The sequence below is a fragment of the Panthera uncia genome, chromosome D4 (assembly GCF_023721935.1).
Source record: "Panthera uncia isolate 11264 chromosome D4, Puncia_PCG_1.0, whole genome shotgun sequence".
Classification (NCBI taxonomy): Eukaryota; Metazoa; Chordata; class Mammalia; order Carnivora; family Felidae; genus Panthera; species Panthera uncia.
In genome coordinates, this window is record NC_064807.1 from 56,407,741 (window position 1) to 56,421,639 (window position 13,899).

Here is a 13,899-nt window from a genome sequence, read left to right on the forward strand (position 1 = left end):
GGGAAAAAAAATCAACTTTAAAACGTTTGGTTGGTTTTTTTTTCAAGCAAACTTTTTTTTGTATATTTCTTATAATATCCATCCCTGGTCTTTTTCTATTCCAAATGTTTGCGATGCTTAGAAGTGAAGTTCATTTTGTGTGATCTTCTTGCATTGTAATCTACTTTTGGTAGATACTTAGGAATATTAAACTCGCGTGTAAATGTAACATAAAACAGCTTTAAACACATAAACATAAAGCAGCTTCCATTGGAAACATGGGGCAGGCAGCAACTCCATTTCACAGCATCGTTGGGATTTCTCGGTTGTAAGACACGATGTCATCTGCGTGCCTCCTGGAATTCTCTGATGGGAATGCCAAAGAACAAATGGAGAGAAAAGTTTTACTTCCTTGCATTTTCTACCTTTAAATAGCAGACTAGCGCCACTACCACCACCCTTGCCCCCTCCCACCTTTTTTCTTAAAATCCTCTGGCATTGAAGAGCTCAGTATGTGCCTTCTGGTTTCTAAGGCCTTGGGTCAGGCCCGAAGCTGCCCCCTCCCCCACCCCGGCCAGGTGGCCCAGGGCCTGTTCTGGGAGAAAGCCCCTCACAAGGCCTGGGCTCGCGGCCAAGCATCCAACAGATGAAGTCAGTGTGCGTGGGGGTGAGTGTGAGCTCACCAGGGCCCCCAGAGGAAGCCCTCCAGCCTCTGCCCTCCCCTCACACACAGGGCGGGAGCCGGGCCTGTTCCTGGCGGCTGTGGCTGCAGCTGTGCTGGCGGCCCCTCCAGGAATGTGTGACAGGCCCAAGCGTTCCAGGGAGATATCCCGGGTGGGGGGTTAGAATGGCCAATTGGCTTCTGTGTTTTGCCTCAAACTACACAAAGTTCCCCTGAATAACAATTTCACATGGTCCATGTGGGAAGAACCAACCCAGATGCCAGGCTGAGTGGCGTGAAACTGGCATCTCCGAGTCCTAAGATAGCAAGGGTGGGAGTTGGAAGGCTGCCGGCTTAAAGACAGATGTCTGAGCAGGCCAGTCAGGAAACGTGCTTCCTGAAGGTCTGTGTTACACTGTGAACACAGCCTCATGCTGTGCCCTTCGTTTCACCCAGGGATGTTGACTAAGACAACAATAAAATCTTTTTCTTTGGTGTAATATCTTCCATGTCATTCGTGCCCGATTCTTAACTGGTGACTAAGGTAATCATAACCGTCGGTTCCTGTCTCAGGTAACTCAAGCTTCTGAATACCTCCAACCTCTCCCCTGTACTTCGTGCCTCTTGGGCAGCCATGTTTTGATCCATGTGACCCACCCTCACACAGCTGATTGGGCTGAAGTGGACACGTGATCCAAGGGCAGCCAATCCCTGGGCTGACCATGGACCAGGAATTTAGCTAAGACCTGAGGAGGGAATTTGCCGGTTGCACCGAAAAAATTCAGATGCCATGGGTTTGAATGAGGGCCATGGCAAGCCAAAACTATACGCAAGCCAAGTTGCCAGTTGAAAATACATAGACGTGAGAAAGCCAGTTGTTAGAGGTACAAAAGAGGTGGAGTGAGCTTTCTAGCTCCAGGCCAGATCTGTGTATCTTTATTTTTTTTTTAAGTCTTTTTTTTTTTTTTTAATGTTCATTTAGCTCTGAGAGAGAGAGAGAGAGAGAGAGAGAGAGAGAAAGAGCATGAACGGAGGAGGGGCAGAAGGAGATGGAGATACAGAATCCAAAGCAGGTTCCAGGCTCTGAGCTGTCAGCACAGAGCCTGACACGAGCCTACCAACCGTGAGATCATGACCTGAGCCGAAGTCAGACGCTTAACCAACTGAGCCACCCAGGGGCCCCAAATCTGTGTATCTTTAAAACATACCCCTCATCTTCAGGGCTTCCCAACAAAATGATAATGTCAACTGCTGTTCTCCAGAAGGTTAGAATAGTAGGGTCCCCTCCCTGAGGGAGTCTTATTCAACCAAATAATGAGCTGGTCAGAAAGCTGAGGATGGGGGGAATAAAAAGACTGGGCTGAGGCCACACCTGGGCAACCACCTTGAGCAACAGAGACTGAATGACCAGTCAGTGAACTTCCTGGCAGCTCCCACCCAATTGCTTCCACCCAATGCACACACATAACAGGGTGGTGGATGCTGGCATGCAGCCAGGCTCTTGAGGTTGGAGTCTGTTTCGTCAGTTGGCTGGAGAAAGAAAAAAGCTGACCAGAAGAGCACTCTAGGCTGAAGAAAAGCCAGGCAACAAAGCTGGCTGAGCGGGTGGGCATTGATTTCACTTCTTTAATGGATCTCTTAAAGACAGCAACTCCCACAATCAGTAAGAGCCAAAGACAAGCCAGATCGCCAGTTCTCCTTTGTCGCCAGAGAGCAGAGGAAGGAATTAGGAACCCTGGCTCCAGGCTCTAGCCCTGTGCTCTCAGAGTTGTGCTCCCTTCCCCACTCGGGGCTGCAGTCTGTCCGGCTGCACCAGGTCTGGCACAAAGAGTTAAGTCTACTGGATCTTCTCAGGTCCCGTGACACCCCCTGTGCCCAACTTTCGTAACTGGAGAGACTTCCTACCCTGGTGTTCTGGTGCCTGGAACAAACGTAAAGGGGCCCGGCCACCTCCTCCACCAAAATGCCCCTAAGGCTGAAAGATGTGGGTGCAAAGGGGTGGATGCAACCACAGGCCTGACCCCACCCATCCTCTACTGGTTGAAACGCCCGTGGAGGTGAGGTCTGCCAGCCTCTCACAAGGGCAAGCCTAGATGCCAATGGATGAAAAAGCGGCCGGCATCAACACCAAGAGGTCTCACCTGCACCTAGGTGGCAGCCACCTCTCGCGAGATCAGGGCTGGTGAAGCATTTAGAGCTCAGTTAGCCTCACACGGAGAAAACGGACAGAGAGGGGCTCACCTCAACCTCGAGGCTAGTCTGGTGGAGGGGCTGAAGTCAGCCTTCTTTTCATGGGAAAAAACAGAAGTTCTTAGCCTTGTGCAGGGATAGGTCAAGAGACTGAGTGCCTCTATTCCATTCAGGTATCAAGGTGAACAAGTTCAGCATTCAAACGTAAGTACTTTTAAATACTTTTCAAGCTGCCAAAATCCCCAAAGAAAAAGCCAGGTCTAAACTGGAAGGATGTGGTGCAGAGATGATGAATAAGTGGACCAAGCCGGGCAGGGGAAGAGCCGGCAGGCTCACGCTCCCCACGCTCCAGGCAACACTGGTTTCCTAGTGGGGGCGCTAAGGACGACGTAAGGGTCAGGAGTGGGGCTCCGGGCCCAGGTCCTCTCTGTGACATCTGGCCTTCCCGGCAAATGCCTGCGAGTTGAGCCCCTCGCTGGGGGCCCCCAAAGGCTGGTGCGGGTGGGGCCCCCGGGCTCTTCCACTCTCCGCAGAAGCCGGGCACTCGGGGAACCCCACGCCCGCCCGGGTTGCCGAGGGGTGACGCCCCGAGTCTGAGACGGCTTCTCCCCGGGGCCGCCACCTGTAAAGCGGCCGGGTGGTGAACGTGGGAGGGCCTGCCACCGGCGGCCGGGGGCGCGGAACCCCGTGGCAAGAGGGGGCGGGGCGGGGCGCCGCGCCGCTTTCCCAGCTGGAGCCGCTGCGGTTGCGAGCGAGGAGGGGCGTGGCAGTCGGGGCCTCCGTGGCCGGAGATGGCCCTCCAGCTCCACCGCGTGGCCGGACGGGGCTCGGGGAGCGCCCCCCCCCTCCGAGGGGACGCGGGATTCCAGACCCCCCACCACCATCACAAGCCAACCAGACGGAGAGAGGCATTTAGGAAGGGAGCAGCCAAGGACACCAGCCCTGAGCGAACTAATAGATTAATAAACTAACGGCAGCTAACATTTATTGGACGTTTGCTACCCGCCAGACGTTGTGCTTAACACTGTCTAGTCATTTTCTGATTTAAACTCTTAAGGATCTTTGAAGCAGGTACTATTATTCCCATCTCACAGATGAGGAAACCGAAGTTTAGAAGAGTCTGAGCCACTGGTCCAAGTCCACACTTGATGGAGAGAGCTGACCCACCGCAGCTCCCAAAGCTGCATGACTATAGACTTGGAAATGTGGAGAGAAGGTCCCAGTTTGCTGTGGAACTGAAATAATCAGAGCTTCAGAGGCCCTCCCGTCCGCCAGTGTGTGGCTAACTCCTGTATCCCTGCTCCAACTAGTAGCCTCTGTCTCTCCATTTTAAAGAAAAACGGTGTCCTTGGCTACAAAGGTCAGAAGGCAAAGGACAGAGCCTGAAATTCTCTGATGGCCAGGAGCCTTGGCAGAGAAAGGGACCTCGAGACCTGAGAACCAGAGACTGGGGAGAGCTAGGGAGTTAGGAGCTTCCTGGAAAGGTAAAGAACACTGAGTTAGAGAAGGCTTGAGTTCCAGGCCCTAGTCTACTTCCAACCTGCTGTGGGATCTTGAGCAAGTCCCTTCCCTTCTCTGGGTCTGTTTCCCTCCTATCCATGGGGAGATTCTTCTAAATCCAAAAATCTCCTTTCTTCCCTCAGCTTCCCCTCTTCTCTTCCCATACCACCCTCCACCCAAACTGGCTCTAACATTCCGGATATAACCTTGAACTAAGTTTGGAAAAGTCCCAGATTAGAGCTGCAACCCATTCTCCTGAGCTCTGGACCCAGGGCATTAAGTCCTGGCAGGGGATCTAGCCGTGGCACGTTGGAGCCATCAAAGGGGAGAAAGGTCCTGTGCCTCTGAGAGGGGCCTCAGGGGGCTGGCATTGTGATGCCCTCATCCACTCTATGACATCACCCTCTCTCCCAGCCCCCCTCCTCTCCGATCAACTGCTCTGCAAACAACCATCAATCTGAATCCCAAAGGCGTGAGAAAGTCTGTTCTCCAGTACCTGCCGCTGATCTTCTGCCTCAGCCAGCAAGAAGCACCATGAAATTGGAATTCACGGAGAAAAACTACAACAGCTTCGTGCTGCAGAACCTGAACAAACAGAGGAAACGCAAAGAGTACTGGGACATGGCCCTGACTGTGGACCACCATGTCTTCTTTGCACATCGCAACGTGCTGGCTGCTGTCTCTCCACTGGTGAAGAGCCTCATCTCCAGCAATGACATGAAGACCACCGATGAGCTCTTTATCACCATTGACCCCAACTACCTGAGTCCGGCCACAGTGGACCAGCTCCTGGACTACTTCTACAGCGGCAAGGTGGTGATCTCGGAGCAGAACGTGGAGGAGCTCCTGCGTGGGGCCCAGTATTTCAACACACCACGCCTTCGAATCCACTGTAATGACTTCCTGATTAAGTCCATCCGCCGAGCAAACTGCTTGCGCTACCTCTTCTTGGCTGAGTTGTTTGAGCTCAAAGAGGTATCAGACTTGGCCTACTCTGGCATTCGTGACAACTTCCACTACTGGGCGAGTCCCGAGGGCTCTATGCACTTCATGCGCTGTCCACCTGTCATCTTTGGCCGCCTGCTCCGAGATGAAAACTTGCATGTGCTCAATGAGGACCAGGCTCTCAGCGCACTCATCAATTGGGTGCACTTCCGGAAGGATGAGCGGGAGAAGTATTTCAAGAAGTTCTTCAATTACATCAACCTTAATGCCGTCTCCAACAAGACACTGATGTTTGCCAGCAACAAGTTGATGGGCATGGAGAACAGCTCGGCCCATGTGACCCTGATTGAGAGTGTCCTTATGGACCGAAAACAGGAGAGGCCGTGCAGCCTGTTGAGCTACCAGCGGAAAGGCGCCCTGCTTGATTCGGTGGTCATCCTAGGGGGCCAGAAGGCCCATGGCAAGTTCAACGATGGCATGTTTGCCTATATCATCCAGGAGAACCTGTGGTTGAAGCTGTCAGAGATGCCCTATCGGGCAGCAGCACTTAGCGCCACCTCGGCTGGTCGCTACATCTACATCTCTGGTGGCACCACTGAGCAGATTTCAGGGCTGAAGACAGCTTGGCGGTATGACATGGATGACAACTCCTGGACCAAGTTGCCAGACCTGCCAATTGGGCTTGTCTTCCACACCATGGTGACCTGCGGGGGGACAGTGTACTCAGTGGGTGGGAGCATTGCTCCAAGGCGGTATGTCTCCAACATCTATCGCTATGATGAGCGCAAGGAGGCCTGGTGCCTGGCAGGGAAGATGAGCATCCCTATGGATGGCACAGCCGTGATCACCAAGGGTGACCGGAACCTGTACATTGTCACTGGGCGGTGCTTGGTGAAGGGCTACATTTCTCGGGTTGGAGTGGTGGACTGCTTTGATACCACCACTGGGGATGTGGTCCAGTGTATCACCTTCCCCATTGAGTTCAACCACCGGCCCTTGCTCTCTTTCCACCAGGACAACATCCTCTGTGTACACAGCCACCGGCAGAGTGTGGAAATCAACCTGCAGAAGATAAAGGCCAACAAGACAACCACCTCGGTGCCTCTCTTGCCCAACAACTGCCCCTTGGATGTGTCCCATGCTATATGCTCCATTGGAGACAGTAAAGTGTTTGTCTGTGGGGGTGTCACCACAGCCAGTGATGTCCAGACAAAGGACTACACCATCAACCCAAACGCCTACTTGTTGGACCAAAAGATGGGCGAGTGGAAGACCCTGGCCCCCCCACCGGAAGCACTGGACTGTCCTGCCTGCTGTCTAGCCAAGCTACCTTGCAAGATTCTTCAAAGGATTTAAACAACTTTTTAAGTGGGAGAATAAGTAAATGCATTATTATTCACAATTTAATGAGAGAAAGAGAGGAAGGTGGCCTGTTGGTTCCTTCTTAGTGTTCCAGTCTATGTTTGGCCCTGAAAGAGGAGATCCTGGGTTAGGGCTGCTCCCAGTGGGTGGAAATTCAGGGCTACTCTGTCCCTGGAGGGATCCAAGCTGAGGCTGGAATGGAGTCCCTGGTGGGTGGGACTGAAGCAACTCCTGGGCACTGGCCAAGGTGGTGTCCGGAAAGCCCCCATTCTATCCTCTGTAGTCATCTCCGCTGGCATCTACTCGACTGAGAGATAAAGCATTTGCTTAGAGCCTCAGGCTCCTCCAACACTCACTCCCCTTGAGTCTGCCCAGGAAGGCAGGGGAGGGCAGATCCCAGGTTTGGGACAGGAGACTCACGGTCTGGGAGTGAGGTAGGGGAGGGTGAAGAAAGTGGTGTGGGAAAGGCTCAGGGATGGAGGCAGAGGGAACAGAGGAGGCATGGTTACTTGGCTGTTGTATTTGACTATGCAGCCATCGTGTGTTTGTGTCTCATTTGTGGGGAAGTTGGGGGGTTACTTACAGTTGTTTTCAGTAAGCAAAGTTCATGGAAAACTTTCTCCAGGAATACAGGGTTTGAGGGACTGCGAGCAAAAGAGAGATCACTAAAGGGAGAAAAAACAAATCTATATAGTTGTCCCCCCTTCTCTGTGGCTTTGCTTCCCATGGTCAACTGTGATCCAGGAACAGATGATCCTCCTCCTGATGTATCATCAGAAGACAGTAAGAGCCTAACATTATGTCACAACGCGGTCACTCACCTCACTTCATCTGCTCACGCAGGAATTTTATCATCTCCCATCATCACAAGAAGGGGGAGTACAGCACAATAAGATATTCTGAGACGGAAAGAGAGACCACATTCACACAACTTTCATTACAGCATATTGTTAAGATTGTTCCATCATTTGTTGTTGTTGTTCATCTCTTACTGTGCTTAATTTATACATTAAACTCTATCAGAGAAATGCTTCTATAGGAAAAAACATAATACAGTGGGTTCAGTACCATCTGCAGTTTCAGGCATCAATTAGGGGTCTTGGAACAGATCCCCTGTAGATAAAGGGGGGACTAATGTGTCTCTGCTGGAGAAACTTGGGGATGAGAGGGGCTAAGAGAGACAGGATGGTATAGTAGTTAGGAGTACAGACATGGGGACCAGTTGGCCTGATTTAAATGCCAATTCCACCACCTCCCTCATAGGGTGAAGCTTAAATGAGTTAATACATGTAAATGCCTAGGACAGTCCTGGCATATATAAAAGTGCCAAAAGAGTACATTTTTTTTAAAGGAAAATAAGAGTGTGGCAAGGGTCCAGGTTCTTGAGCCTTTGTATGAGTAAAGTCCCGTAAAATGCTCTCTGAGACCCCTTACCGCAAGGCTTTGATGAGCAGTCCTCAATTCTAACTGTCTCTGTTCCCCTTTCATCCATTTGCGTACTAATATATAATCCTCATTTTTCCCCTCACGCATTCATGAATTGATTTATTCATCCTCTCATCAGTTCACATGCACACCATTCACTGAGGCCTCTCTGCACAGGTCCTTGTTCCGGGCGGTGGGGCCGCGGGCATGACACAGACAATCCATGCCCCAGTAAGGGAGTATCTATAGCAGTGCTGTGCAACAGGAATACAATGCAAGCCACGTATGTGATTTAAATTTTTCTAGAAGCAATGCTACGAGAGTAAAAAAACAGGTGAAATTAACGTTAATGTATCTTATTTAACGCAATATATCCAAATATTATTTAAACAAGTGATCAGGGCAAGCATTTATTGAGATGTTTAACATTCTTTTTTTCTCGTACGAAGCCTTCGGAATCGTGTGTACTTTACACTTACAGCACAAGCGCATTTGGACTAACCAACCACGTGAGGACCCTGGAGGCTAGTGGCTACCGTATTAGTACAGGACGCTTTAAGTAGCTTTGTCGTTCAAACCTGCTCCATCCCCTTCTTTTTGCCTCTCAGCGCCGTTTGACTTGCTCAGCATCATCTTCTTGACCTCGCTGCTGGGTGGTCTCTGGCTTCAAAGCATGCCTTCTGCCCCGTCTTACTTTGTTCCCTGCAGGCGAGGACCTTCCACTTCACAGCTGACCTCTTCTCTGGAATTTCTCCCACCCTTCTCACTTCTTCAGGGCTGGGTAGCCCCCACCTCTGCTTACCTCACTGCCGTCCTCCAGCTGGAAGGACAACAGCATCTTACAGATCCATGTGGCTAAGCCCACCTGCCCCACCCCCACCCCACCAGGCTTATCTGGCCACCGCGTCACCTCTCACTGACTCCGGGTGCCGTTCCCCACGTTCCCCACGGCTCATTCTCTAACCCTCTCTGGTGTCCTGGGGCCCCACTCTTTTCTCTCCTCTTTCTCAACTGTTTACCTCTCATTCTGCCACCACATGTCCAGAGAAATAGAGGTCAAATGATCGGAGCTCCATGAACAAGCCCACATCTACCAAAACTCTCTCCAGACCTTCTGCTGCTTTCCTGCATCCCAGAGGAAGAGCTGTCCTTCCAGGATTCAGCATTGATCCCCTCCCCTGGGTCTCGTTTTGTCACCTCACAACTTCTCAGGACCCTCAGTTCCTTCTCTCTCTACACCCCCTTCCCGATTTTCTCTCTTTATTCCACAAATATTCTCAAGTTTGTCTTTTTCTGGAAACAAACCCTCCTTGGCCCTGAAGTCCAGCTCTTGCTCTCTGCTCATCTATTTCCTTAGTTGAGCTTCCTGTGCATCTATTCTCTGGCTCCACCTCTTGCTTCCAGATCAATCTCTAAACCACTCAGTCTGGCTTCTGTTCCTATCATGCCACCAAACCGTCTCCTGACGACACTGTCCTCTTTGTCCTTTTCTCAGTCAGTTCTTTCCCTTGCAGTCTTGGACAGAATTGACCTGTCCCCCCACTGCAGCAGAATCACTAGGGTGCTTGCTAAAAAGGGAGATCTTTGGCATGGTAGGATTCTAATTTGATCTATTAACCCAAGTGGTCCTTCTTTTCTCCCTCTTCCTTCTTTCCTAACCCCTTCCCACCTTAAAATTAGACCATAAGGCTGAAACATTTGAAGCTTACTACCCTGAGGAGCCTGGCAGAGCTGAATGTAGAGTCAAATTCTCGGCCTGCTTCAGATTCTGTGACTCCCTCTCTCTCTGTCCCTCCCCTGCTCGGTGCACTCTCTCTTTCTCTCTCTCTCAATCCCTCAAAAATAAAGGTTAAAAAATACTAAAAACTGGGGTGCTTTGTCCAAGTTAGGTTGTTCAGAAATATTAAATAGCATGATGGAATGATGACATATTTTGAAAAGCTTTATTGAGATATAATTCACATACCATACAATTCAACCAAAGTGTACAATTCAGTGACTCTTAGATATTCACAGAGTTGTACAATCATTGTCACAATTTTATAACATTCTCATTACCCCCAAAAGAAGCCTGGAACCTCTTTGCTGTCACTTCTAACTCCCTCATCTTCCCAGCCCAAGGCAACCACTAGTCTCCTTTCTGTCTCTATGGATTAGCCTGTCCTACACATTTCATATAAATGGAACCGTACAATATGTGACTTTTTTTTTTTTAGTAGGCTCCATGCCCAGCGTGGAGACCAATGCGAGGCATGAACTCACGACCCTGAGATCAAGAGCTGAGCTGAGATCAAGTTAGATGCTTAATCGACTGAGCTACCCAGGTGTCCCAATATAGGACTTTTTCACTGGCTTCTTTCACTTAGCCTAATGTTTTCAAGGTTCATCTATGTCGTAGCATATACCAGTACGTCATTCCTTTTTTATGGCTGAGTAACATTCTACTGTATGGATAGACCACATGTTATTTACTCATTTATCAGTTAACTGATGACCATCTGGGTTGTTTCCACTTCTCAGCTAGTATGAAGAATGCTCTGTGAGCATTCATGTACAAGTTTTTGTGTTCACATATGTTTTCATTTCTGTTGGATATACACCTCAGAATGGAATTGTTAGATCATAGGGTAACTCTGTGTTCAATTATTTGAGAAACTGCCAGACTGTTTTCAAAGCAGATGCATCATTTTACATTCCCACTTCCAATGTATGACCGTTTCAATTTCTCCACGTCCTCGTGGACACTTCTTGTTATCTCTCTTTCCAAACATAGTCATCTTGGTGGGAGCAAAGTGGCATCTCATGGTGGTTGTGATTTACATTTCCCTGATGACTAATGATATTAAGCATCTTTTCATGGGCTTATTTTATGACAGTTGCTTAATAACCTTTCCTCTTCCGCATGCCACTGTTCTCAGAGAAAGCTTTCTTCCTGAGGAAGTGTCCTGTGAGGACAAAACACAGACAGTGTGGCTCAGCAACACTGACAGTCATAGTGTACTATTTCATTTAGGCCACAGACTCATGGCAAGTCTATGCTTTCCTACCTACCCATTTATTTTAGAATTAGAATGTCCAAGATTTGTTCAAAGTATTTTAGAAAATACCTGCGACCAAGCACGCCTACTCTACATCTTCACCTCTCGCATTCCTGAGGAGAAGCTCCATCATCCCATGTCTAGTTGCGTATTTTACGCCATTTAAAGGATGACATAAAACATTCCACATTTACTTCCGAAAGATCAGTGTCACATCTTTGAACAAAGTAAACACATCACATGTAAGTTAGAACACTTATCAAGAAATGAGACACGTGCTCAATAACCCTTCTTATTGTGAATACAACGCATGCAGAAAAGCAATGATGCATGACTGTGTAGCTTAATGAGTTACTGTAAATATCCCTGTAACCACTATTGAGTGCTAGAAATAGAGCATTGCCAATACCTCAAAAGCTATCTAGCCCCTTTCCAGATTACAATCTCTTCTCTCCCCTCTGACCTTTATGATAATGTGTTCCTGGGTTTTCGATATAGTTTTATTATCTAAATAGGCATTTCTGAAGTATAGATTAGGTCAGACTGGTTTTGAACCTCACAAGAAAATTGTACAGTATGAATTATCTTGTGTCTGGCTCCTTTCATTCAAAATTATGTTTTATAATTTATCCATGTTGTTGTATGTAGGTTTAGTTCCATCCGTTTCACGTCTGTATGCTATTTTATATGAATATGTCATTTTCCTTATCTAGTTTCCTGTTGATGGACATGTGGGTCGTTTCCAGTTTGGGCCATTACAATTACCATGCTGTTCTTGTGAGTGTATCTTGGTGCACATGTACCAAGTTTGTCTAGGGCATATACCTAGGAGTGGAATTACTGTCTTATTTGTAAGATAATGCCAAATTATTTTTGCAAAGTGATTGTTAATTAACATTGCCATTAGCAGTATATGAGAAGTCCTGTTGCTTTACAGGCTTGCCAATACTTGCTATTGGTCAGACTTTTTAAAATCCTAGCCAATTGGATATTAAGTGGTATTTCAGTGTGGTTTTTAATTTGCATTCTCTTAGTTGGATAATTAGGTTAAGCGTCTTTTCATGTTTATTGTCCATGTGGAATTCCTCTTTTGTGAAGTCTTCATTTCTTTTTTCTGTCTTCTTTATTGACTTGTGGGAATTCTTAATATATTCTGGATATGAGCCCTTTATCAGTTACACATATGGTAAGTATCTTCTTTGCCTCTGTGGCTTGTCTTTTCACTCTTAATGGTACGTTTTAATTGTAATTAGCCTGATTTGTCTTCTTTTTTGTTACTGCTCTTTGATACTTGGAGAAATCATTCTTTACCCGGGGGTTACAAAGTTCTCATATGGATATATAACTGCCCCAGTGCCAATTTTCCACTTCTCTGCAGTGCCACCTTTGTTGTAAATCACGTGTCCACAGACAGAAATGTGTTTATGAGCTCTCTTATTTCATTGGTCTGTTCTTCTGATCTTATGCCAATACCACAGTCAGCAGTTACTGACATTACCAAAGCTCTATCACATCCTCCACAGTTTAGTAGAATTAGACCATTAGGATCCACAGAAAACCTGTTGGGATTTTGGTTGTGATTGTGCTAAACTTAGAGATCAATTTAGGGAAATTTGATATATTTACAATATCAATTTTTAAAATTCATGAACATGGTATATGTCTCTACTTTGGAGAGTCTTCTTTAATTTCCCTTAAAGTTTTATTCTTTACTTTGTAGAGATGTCACATACTTTTTTTAGATTTATTCTACCTGACATTTAAAAATTTGTACACATGCATGTATGTATACTTTATAGTATCCTTTTAAAAATTAATTTCCTACACTTCTCTAAAGAAGACATCCGGATGGCCAACAGGCACATGAAAAGATGCTCAATGTCGCTCCTCATCAGGGAAATACAAATCAAAACCACACTCAGATATCACCTCACGCCAGTCAGAGTGGCCAAAATGAACAAATCAGGAGACTATAGATGCTGGAGAGGATGTGGAGAAACGGGAACCCTCTTGCACTGTTGGTGGGAATGCAAATTGGTGCAGCCACTCTGGAAAACAGTGTGGAGGTTCCTCAAAAAATTAAAAATAGACCTACCCTATGACCCAGCAATACCACTGCTAGGAATTTACCCAAGGGATACAGGAGTGCTGATGCATAGGGGCACTTGTACCCCAATGTTTATAGCAGCACTCTCAACAATAGCCAAATTATGGAAAGAGCCTAAAATGTCCATCAACTGATGAATGGATAAAGAAATTGTGGTTTATATACACAATGGAGTACTACGTGGCAATGAGAAAGAATGAAATATGGCCCTTTGTAGCAACGTGGATGGAACTGGAGAGTGTGATGCTAAGTGAAAGAAGCCATACAGAGAAAGACAGATACTATATGGTTTCACTCTTATGTGGATCCTGAGAAACTTAACAGAAACCCATGGGGGAGGGGAAGGAAAAAAAAAAAAAAAAGAGGTTAGAGTGGGAGAGAGCCAAAGCATAAGAGACTGTTAAAAACTGAGAACAAACTGAGGGTTGATGGGGGGTGGGAGGGAGGGGAGGGTGGGTGATGGGTATTGAGGAGGGCACCTTTTGGGATGAGCACTGGGTGTTGTATGGAAACCAATTTGACAATAAACTTCATATATTGAAAAAAATTTAAAAGAAATAAAAATTAATTTCCTCTTTTCATAGTTGAATATGTATAGAAATACAGCTGGGTTTTGTATGTTGACTTTGTATTTAGCAACTTCTAGGACATCTTTATATATTCTGGATGTGAGCCCTTTATCAGTTGTACAT

General features: G+C 47.3%; 1 protein-coding gene and 1 long non-coding RNA gene across 2 annotated transcripts; one reads left to right on the forward strand and one right to left on the reverse strand.

Moving 5' to 3' along the window:
• Positions 1-200: 200 nt before the first annotated feature.
• On the reverse strand, positions 201-2,971 carry LOC125919589 (uncharacterized). Its single transcript, XR_007456838.1, has 2 exons — positions 2,882-2,971; positions 201-345 (listed from the first exon to the last, which is right to left on the reverse strand). It is a non-coding gene; the product is annotated as an uncharacterized LOC125919589 (long non-coding RNA).
• On the forward strand, positions 2,955-6,695 carry CCIN (calicin). Its single transcript, XM_049626300.1, has 2 exons — positions 2,955-3,034; positions 4,474-6,695. The coding sequence occupies exon 2, from the start codon at positions 4,865-4,867 to the stop codon at positions 6,629-6,631; it is 1,767 nt and encodes a 588-aa protein (XP_049482257.1). The 5' UTR covers positions 2,955-3,034; positions 4,474-4,864; the 3' UTR covers positions 6,632-6,695.
• The last annotated feature ends 7,204 nt before the right edge of the window (positions 6,696-13,899 follow it).

Bases quoted from the DNA above. Each gene is read 5' to 3' on its own strand.
- CCIN (XM_049626300.1), top strand. From the start codon at position 4,865: ATGAAATTGGAATTCACGGAGAAAAACTACAACAGCTTCGTGCTGCAG.